This window comes from Neodiprion virginianus, chromosome 5 (assembly GCF_021901495.1).
Source record: "Neodiprion virginianus isolate iyNeoVirg1 chromosome 5, iyNeoVirg1.1, whole genome shotgun sequence".
Lineage (NCBI taxonomy): Eukaryota > Metazoa > Arthropoda > Insecta > Hymenoptera > Diprionidae > Neodiprion > Neodiprion virginianus.
The window spans coordinates 27,748,509-27,758,516 of record NC_060881.1 but is presented as its reverse complement, the minus strand read 5'-3'; the positions used below and the strand labels follow the sequence as shown (position 1 = coordinate 27,758,516).

At 41.7% G+C, this 10,008-nt stretch overlaps 1 protein-coding gene across 2 annotated transcripts; it reads left to right on the top strand.

The window, feature by feature from the left end:
* Positions 1-817: 817 nt before the first annotated feature.
* On the top strand, positions 818-9,267 carry LOC124305953 (forkhead box protein J1-B-like). 2 transcript variants are annotated; one of them, XM_046766005.1, is made up of 4 exons: positions 818-1,191; positions 6,994-7,245; positions 7,923-8,101; positions 8,704-9,267. In XM_046766005.1, exons 2-4 carry the CDS (start codon positions 7,020-7,022, stop codon positions 9,079-9,081), a joined length of 783 nt encoding a protein of 260 aa, XP_046621961.1. In that variant the 5' UTR covers positions 818-1,191; positions 6,994-7,019; the 3' UTR covers positions 9,082-9,267. The 2 variants fall into 2 exon arrangements, with proteins under 2 accessions (XP_046621961.1, XP_046621962.1); XM_046766006.1 differs by lacking the exon at positions 818-1,191 and adding an exon at positions 4,308-6,079.
* Positions 9,268-10,008: the final 741 nt, after the last annotated feature.

Sequence of the window (10,008 nt, the reverse complement as noted above, 5' to 3'; positions counted from 1 at the left end):
AATGAACTGAAAACAATACCCTGCACTTGGCGATTGCGTGTCGTAAATATAATGATGGATCGGCGGCGAGACGCTTTGGTTCAATCTTGGGAAATCCCCGCCACCGCCGCCGAGCGTGAGGTATATAGGCGTAGAAAATAATCAATCGTTTCAATAATTTACAAGCCATCTCATGTCACATTCGATACAGATACAAGCGTCGGTTGCTGTTCGTGATATTCAAATTTAGAATTATACATGCATCGCACTCATGTGTACAGATATGCTGTGCGGAACTACGTAGGAATGTATGCATGTACCCATATGACGAAAAAATAACAAAGCAAGCGAGAGGTAGGCAGGCAGGGTGAACGCCTCGTCGTACCCGCATAGCGTCGACGGCCGCTCGTAACAAAGGTGTATTAGATCAACCTACGAACGAACCAACTGACCAACCAACCAACCAACAAACCAACCAGGAGTCAATCGGAGGACTAGATAGCGGATGACAATGACACTGTGGAATTAGCAATTACCTGGAGAATTGAATGCAAAGAAGAGGAGGAAGAGGAGAGGCAGAGCGACAGGGGGAACGAAAAAGGAAAAAAATTAACCGGAGGAAGACAGGAAGGTAGGAAGGAAGGAAGGAAGGAAAGGAGGAAAACTGCGGGTACAGCTGCGTCGCGGCTGGAGGAGGAGACCTGATCGCGGCGTGTGCTGCAGGTAGCGCCGGCGAACAGGGTGACAGAATTCCAATCAATATTCACCGTAGCTATACACCTGCCGCCACCGCCGCCAAGTAAGAAGATGGCGGCCGGACGAGAGGCAGGAGGCAGGAGGTGGTAGGTTCGCTGGTCCCAAGGGGACCGCCGCCCGCCGATTCATTGAGGTGCGCGAAGCGGTGAACCAGAAGAAGCGTAGAACGCTGTCGTCGTTCCGTTGCTCGCCGCGGTATTCGCGAGTCGAATAAGCAGCCTGCAGGCAAAACGCCCTTATCGCGTTGTCTGCGTGAGAACAAGCTGCACAGAGTAAAACTTAGCAGTAAGAATAGATTAAAACCCCCAGAGGGTGAAGAAGAAGTGGTGCGTGTGAATTACGCGCTTTACAGATATCGATCCTGGACCCAGAGGATCATCTTTGGTATTCCGCTGGTGTGTCAGACCACCGAGGGTGTTGGTTTTGCTCCGCGAGGATCGCGCTCGCTGTCCGAAGGTGAGTGAGCGGATGAAAATTACAGTCGTTAGATTTTTCATCGACTCGATCATATTAACAGCCTTACTCGGCTCGTTGCTGTGCACTTTTTACTTTCAATTTCTAACGATGAGAGGATAAAGAAGGGGAGATTTGATCAACCGACCGTCACGCGATGGGGGGATCGGATCATTTCTTTCCGCTCCAAAGGGTCCTTGATCTTTTAATCGGTTGTCGTCAACGTCAACCTCGCACATCAATGACGCCACTTATTCATTTGCATGATCAATTGTTGCACATTCGTGTTCAACGATGCCGGTATCACACTATCGCACTAATAGGTCATATAGTAGACAAATAAATTGTAATCATCCTCAATGTCCGGCAAACTTTCTCATCACCTCGATATCTCCATTATCGGTCGGTTAGACAGACCCATTACGCTCTGAAGGGCGTACAGAGTAAGAAACCTTTGCAAATTTATATAACAGAAGTCGTTGATATGTAGTCAACAATCACTGAACACGAAAAGTGAAAATGTAGAATCACAATTTTGAAATTCATCCCCCGCCTGATAAAAACGACAATCTTTTGTATGGATTTACAATTTTGTAAAAATACCGATGATTTCTCATCAATTTGGTAAGACGAGCTATCGAAGCTCGTATAAGGATTGCTTTGACGAATCAAGGATCAACTATATCCCCAAATTTCAGGAAGAATCAGCACCCACTTTTCACCGTCAAGGTGTTGCTTCATATACCTAATTTGCGTCATAGACGATTCAATTTCCTTACCTCAAGAAAGTTGTACAATTATAATTGTTCATTTGGTTTTGAATATGGAAACAAAACTATTCTATGGTTTATTATAAAAGTAATGAAATTACAAAATTCATGAAGATGTAGTAAAATTTCAAATCTAGTCATATTTTTTCAACGACTCGCAACAGATCACAATCGTTCGTGTTTGTGAAATTCCCCGCCATAGTTTAGTCATAAATTTCCATCAATTAAAAATTTCTTCGAAATGATCGGATGAAAAATAAGGTTGAATCATCCACCGTTATCAATTCCGCCAACCCTTTAATCACCGTAAAACTCGTGACCGGCCTTGCCGCGTTGCAAATCTACTTCCCAGAAGCTTGCGTCGCGTACCTACCTACGATTCGATTCGTCATTGGCACGGTTAGGTATATGTGATGCGTACATAATACGTCAGAGGCTGTAGAGGTATGCATGCATATACCTACGTGGACTTCACAGCCCAGTGAAATACGTCCACGTATCCGAGTTAGTTTGACCTATAGCAGTTCTCAGGTCCCCGATGATCACCTCGACGTGCTTGCAAGCAGGTACATACTCCAGATGTGCCGCTGGAACCCCAGAAAAAATGAGCTTTTTTTTCCTACCCAAACGATCCTCGAACCGAGAATCGAATCGAAATACGAATCCGAAAATTTTACGAAGCCTGGAAACGATCGAACATGCTGAAAGTTCAAGGGGGTAGTGAAATCCTCATTTCGATAAATCGATGGTACCTTATAAGTGGATGAGAAATAGCAACCGATTGAAAAGAACCTGTTCAATTACTGCCGGCACAATGAGTCAACCTGACGCAACCCTGGCAGGTGCTACAGAACTGGGCACAGGGGGATGTTCCCAGGAGATTATTGATCGTTCTCTATATACACCTCGACGGCAGTGTGTGTCAAGTTGTGTTGGTGTCGAACTGACAGACGGACACGCGGCCTGGCCAACCCGCGAACGATCCGGCCGTTTCTGCCGGACAAAATAGCCACTCACCCCCAAAGACTCAAAGCCTTCGAGCCCTTATGCCTCGCACCCCTTTGAACAAACAGATACCGGGACCCCTGCATAGTACCAAATGGTACCTTTTCACCTGTGCTGCTGCTGCAGCACTAAGCGACTTTACCTAATCGACTTTCCTTAATACGCTCTCAAGTACCGTGGAAATTTTCAAAATTTATCGATTGAGCGCCAGGCGATTTTACCGACGTTCTTTTCTTCGCGCAATACTCTCGATCCTCTCGATCACCGTTTCAGAAGTATCCAAAAAGGCATGAATGGCAACTTCATGTTCAAAAATATATAATGAAATGGAGAAATTGATCAATATCAATGCAGAAGCGCAAATGTGAAGATTAAGTAAAATGGAATCAAGAGTACGATGAAACTGCCGAAAATTAATCACGCGTCTACGAATACCGTGATTATACAGTACCTATGTACCATCATCAATGATAAAGATGAAGTTAGCATCGTTACTGTAACGATGCATGTTGAGGAAAAATCTTTACTACGCAACTCTAGGAATGTCTGAAATTTAGTAAACCAACTTTGTGAAAGTCATTTTAAAAGTACGCAATAATGATTTTTTCCCTGATATCTCGTCATGCCAACGTTACAAAATTATAATCATTACAGTATACCGAGCAAAGTACCAATTCAGCATACCAATTCATGAGCGCATAGTAAATATTACATTTTTCCGAATAATACATGAGCTGAGGAACTATTTTTTCTCCTTCTGTACCATTGAGAACAGACGAAAATGTCGTTATGTTTATCAGTAAAACGTGTTCATTTTTCCTTCATACTCGCACATCGTAAATACCATGTCTATATTTGTGAGACAAGTTTAAACACGCCAGTTCAGCACGTTCATATTATTATACTAGAATAAATGATTATTACTACTGCCATGTACTCTCACTTGTATGACTTATACAGTGTCTCGCGGACTTGTTATTCAAATTTTATCTACCGAGTTTTGCACGCATGAATGCCGCAGTACCGTGAACCGAGATATGCCTTTTTTTTCTCATTACTAATTATGGTTTGATACCACAGCCAAAACAGATGGCAAAACGCACGTTTTGCGAAGATCTGCAGGATCACTAAAGTTTGTGAAATCCAAAAAAAGCGTACCCATATGTGCAGATAAAATGAGATCCGGCCAATTGATTATACAATTATGGAAACGCTTTTTAAACGATTTTTCGCGTGATAAACGCGTCAGTAGTTTATAATTCGAAATTAATTCACGCGGTAGAATAAAATGCTGGAAAAACTGTAGAAAATTTTTAAACCTGATCATTGATTGTTCTGCACACATCTTTTGCACTTTTCTGTAATTGAAAAAAGATGTGATTCGGTAATTTTTATTTTTTATTTTATTTCTGAGAGACGGCTGAACGTTCGAATGACTCTGAATAGAACAAATAAATTATGGGAATACGAAAATTGGACACGAAGAGCAAAGGGGAACTCATTGTCAGTCAGCAGCCTTGCCTGACTCCTTTCTTTCGGTACCGGCATCGACCCACAGGAGGAGTTTTCCGCTATACTGCCAACCCCTTGAACAAACCCTGCCAACCTTTGCCAACCCTCTGCGCCGACCTTTAAGACGTATCAACGCAGCACGCAGGATTTCTTGTTTTAACACTTTATGTTATGCACCCCCTCATTTTCACGTACTTTTGTTTTATATTTGGAACGCTCTAACACCATTCGTGCAGTTGCTGCTGCGCAGGCTGTTTCGTTTCGCTGTTTTTACGCGATAATATCAAAGTGGATCAGTCCAGATTTTTTTAGGGTAAAAAATTAGAAATGCCTACCGCGCAATTTATAATGCTCAAGTTTATCGGGAATCTTGGAAAAACTAAAGCTATTAAGTCCTATCCGAGTTCGTTGAGATAAGAAATGCCGCAGAGACGGTTCAATGACACTTCTTTCATCGATCTCCTGATATATCTGGAAGAAACGACTAGAGAATCAACGTTCGAAATTCAAATTTCAACGCGACCTTCGATTTATCCAACTTCCATCTGCATACGATATAACATCGTTTAAGGGTATCTTATATAGCTCGAAACCATTTACAGCTACGATTTTAAAGATCAAGTTCGAAATCGGACCTCCAAATTGCCTCAAGCACACTTTCAGCTCATGCAATGCTAATTGCACACTCGACTGCATGTGTGATATCGACTATAATTAGTCACCTACTCAAAGCCGGTTCGCGATGATCGTAGAAAAATTTATTCCAAGAGTGAATGCAAGTAAAAGGCACTTTGCAGTTTTCTCCGAAATGTTCACAGAACGAAGACAGGCAGATTAATCTCGAGGCTGAAGTTAGTAACGTTAACGTATCGAAACATTGAAACAAAAAATTACTGTTTCTCACCTTTGGAATAACAGAAGAAGTTTAGTTTACAAAATCTCAGTTTGTTGATGCCGTATTAACAGTTTGCTAAACTTCAGGTAATCCTAAAGTTGCAAAATAACAGTTTTTACTAAACATGCATCATTACAGTAACGTTACAAACTTCAGCCTGGTGCCTGTCTTTGTCACTCTCAAATCTTAGTGAAAGCATTAACATCTATACCTTCCGTCTTTGTTTGAAAAAATAAAATTCAAAAACGTTCGAAGTTCGAATTCGTCGTTCACCTCGTTGAGAATGGACTAAGGCTCAACGTTACGCTCGGAATCGGGGCACGAGCAACGGAACTTCCGGTAGGGATAACTCGGGGTTGGGAAATTGTGGCTGAGGGTGACGGGTGGTCGGATGGCGAAAGGTCCACCTGCGACGCAAACAGGAAGGCAGGGCTAGGGCAGCTCCTGGTCTCTCGCGCACCTGTCCATCGCACGCGCGCACAAATAGGTGCGGGTAACGGTAGAAGCCGTGAGGGTTGCGCGCGGGAGTTCCGTTTGAGTCGGCGATACCGCGTGATCTGGAAGCCGCGTCCATCGCGAGTTGCGCGTCTAAGTAAGTCTCTCATACGTCACCACTGGAGAATCGGATGCGTTTTTATCCGTCAGATCGGTTCTCAGAGCGTCATTCATCACGGTGTGCTGATCAAGTCCAACGAGGACTTTTGATTCGGTGAGTAAGTTTTTTTTTTCTTTTTATTTTTTCTTATGGTAGTCTTCGCGCTTCGCAAAAAGGCGTCCACCGCATCGCGATCTGTTTCTCTAATTTTGATTCATGCTTGTAATGCTCGAAAACACGCATTATATCGATCTGTAGACGTGATGCGATTGTAACAGTCCGATAATACATTGAGTGTAAAGGAGATCGGGGTCTTTTTGCGCTGTGCAAGGAGTTGGTACTTTAAGTTCGAATTGAATAATTGACCATTCTACCAACGTTAGAATCGAAGTAATACAGTATATAAAATTAATTTCAATTCACGTGTTACGTGTAACCGGAGCATGCGTTTTGTGACGGTTCTGTAGGCGTAATAGAACTCGTTTTATTGACGGGGTTAAATATGCGTTGCCGTTCTAAGTATAAGGTACACTTTCTGTAAATTTGTTGTATCTATCTATGCATAGTTTACGTTTCGATTGCGAATGCACTCTCGTGATCGAATAGAAACCTAAATATAATGGAGGTTCGAAGATAAAGAGCTGTAGTAACGTTGATTTTAGATATCTAGTTGTTAATTTGATATTAATTAACGATAATTAACCGCATTCAATTTCTCGTCATGCATACGATCCTGATCAGTCTGAATAAACAACGTTGGTCAGGCTGAGGTATCATTGCCCTTTTATTCGTAGCTTCAAAGATATTAAACGAATCGGCAAAGTAATTTACAATGTACCTATTTTATCTTTATCCTACACGAAAAGCGTCGGATTTTTCTGGGGTTTCACTCTCTGCTTGGAATAACATCGAGATGTAACTAGAAAAAAAGTTTGTGTCATAAGTATAGATCGTTATAATTTAACCATCAGTACTTTCGTCACTACCTGAGCCCGGGATTAATGTGAAGATTTTGTGTGTCTGTACAGGCCGACACTGATATGACACGGTAAAAATGAGAATTGACATTATCGAAGGCCTTTCGGATGAAGGATCACTGTCAGAAAATATGGATACGGAGAGCTACGGAGTAGAAGCAGAGCTCACGAGCCTTTCCTGGCTCCAATCACTCGACATCACAAGTGCCTCAAATCTACCGACTCCACCATGCTCGCCTTCGCCTCCTCCGATCGCTCAGCATGCACCAAAGAAAATGTCACCATTGCTTAAAGCTGAGCTAGGTATGCAAAGATTATCAAGCCTTATGAATATTTGATTTAGTGAGATGACGGTCAGGGTTGGAATGATGCGCTTCAAGCAATCAATTTTATTTTCTGTACTGCGTTTCGGCAGGGTCCGCCTATCATCATCAGGTTTCTTTAACATAAATAATAAGACATTGTTATATGACTTACACTTGTTCACTAACTGTCACGTTAAGAATATTGCACAGCTAGGTAATTATTTATCTCTATTGCATCTAAATACTTTACAGTGTTTTTTAAGTTTGAAACGTCGTGCAGAAAATAAAATTGATTGCTTAATGTGCATCGTTCCAACCCTCACCGTCATCCAACGAAATCAAAAAATCATAATATCTACACGGTCACGAACTTCAACTCGGTATCAAGACTGTGAAATTGGCAATTTCCAGATAAATCCACAAGACTCCATTTCGAATTCTCATACAAACGTGGTACAGAAAGTCACCGTTAAACCTGTGAAACTTCAAAATCGATCTTGACGGGTGCATATGGAAATTGTATGCACTCATAAAACGCAATAAAATATATCTTAACAATAGTGTTAACTTCTCTTCACAATCCGTGATTATGAGTTTCGACGAAATTCGGTACAACTCAGGTTGAAACTGAAATATGCATCACGCTATAGAAGAGATATATGTGTTTCGTTTCAGACCTGGCTGAAAATGCGGAAAAGTACCGTCTCGACTCGGATGCTAAACCTCCCTTCTCATACGCAACATTAATCTGCTTGGCGATGAGGGCTAATAATAACAAACTGACACTATCGAGTATCTACAGATGGATAAGAGAAAACTTCACGTACTACAAGCATGCCGATCCCGCGTGGCAGGTTCGTATGTCAATATTATTTTGTCGATCTTGTCCATTCGCTTCTGGAATTCATCCCAATCAAATGATGACGGAAAGCAGTTGCTCGGATTTCTAGAATGTTCAAAATTGAGAAAAACTTGTTATTGAGAGGATGCTGCAGTCAGTGTTTACCGACCGAGTGAAATATCACTTGTTTTTACTGTTAAATATACTTGCGCATCCCTAATGCAAAAAAGATGCTGATAGCGCAATTTTACATGCAATGCCGAACTAAAACATCCAAAAACTTTTATTTCCATGCTAGGATAACGGCAGGAAATGGATTTCTGAAATAAGTGGTGATTGAATTACAGGAATACAATTTCTGGCATCATAATTGTTGCGTAAAATAAAACTTTTTTTAAAGATTCGTATTCGTCACTGTATGTTAGAATGACGCTATCATTGTCTTTTTACGTCAGTGATGCGTAAGCGTAAGTAACAGTCAGAACGACCGATATATGAATCTGACTATGAATATGAAAAGACTGACGATAGCATCATCTTAAGATAACCATACCTATGAGAGAACTACATTAAGATATATTGGAGTAATTTAAAGTTTGTTGTTTATTTTCGCAGAACTCAATCCGCCATAATCTATCGTTGAACAAGTGTTTCGTGAAGCTGCCACGATCAAAGGACGAGCCGGGTAAAGGAGGTTTTTGGAAATTGGATCTTGAGAGATTAGAGGAAGGAAGACGTTCCCGAAGGCGAGTCTCGTCCCGCCGAAATAGCACGACTAAAACGGCGGCACCAACCACAAATTTGACACCTGTAGCCTTGTACGAAACTCCACCGAGCAGCGTTTCACCCCCAATTCCAGACAGCCTGCCGGAAGTCCCCGAATCGACACAAGTCAGTCTGAGCGAGGATGACCTCACAGGACTTCTGATCGCAACCGTCGGCTGGGACGAGAATCAGCTTGATCTTCTCGACTCTCTACTAGATTCCTTGTAAGCATCATATTTCTTCTTCTTTGCCTCTTACTTCTTTCCTTCTCCATACAATTATTATACCGGGTTATTTCCTTGACGGTTGTCTCACTTGCCGAAATGCAGGGGGATTGACTCCTTTGAAATTATCGAGAAATAACCCGGTGTATACGATGTATCGTTCAAGAAATATCCCGCGGTAAATTTACGCTGACAACATTAATTATAACCGTTTGCTCATGTATAGCATTAAATATTCAGACAACCTTTTTGTATCCAACTTTAATATGCACGACGATCCTTCGAGTGATTTGCACAGGTAAATTGTATATTCGCGAATAAGAGGAATTTCGACGCACATTTTATACCGCGACAATCTCTTGAAACTTGAAAATCAAATGTGCATACGCGAGTTTGTTCGTGCAGGCTGGCCATCCCGAGATTCAGCCGTCAAACTGTTTCTGGCGGCGATGTAGTTGATACGAATTTTCGAGGTTAGAATCTCGGATAGTTGAGGTATTGACTCGGCAAGGTTTGGAAAGCATTTGTAGTCGGGTCGGAAAGTCGATTCTTCGAAGTACGGTCGGAATTTAATGATCGTGCTCTTTAAAAATTCAAACGTACGCATTTTGCGTAGGTTGGCGCGCCTGCGTCGCAGAAAAGAATATCGCTGCGCGAAGATTTCGCCGACCAATGAGATTTAATTATTTGGTGCATGTGCGGTTGATTTTCAAGTTTCAAAAGATTGTCCCGGTGTGTATACTTAAATATTGCGAAACATCTAAAGTGTTGTCCGGTGATGAAGCTGAAAATTTCAAACTATTTTCATCAAATATTAACAAATTTTGCAAAGGGAATTTAAGAACAACAGTCTTTAGTTATATCCATAGAATTTTTTTCTTACTTTAATTAGTGTAGATACAATTAGGCATACTGCAGTAGAACTGACCCA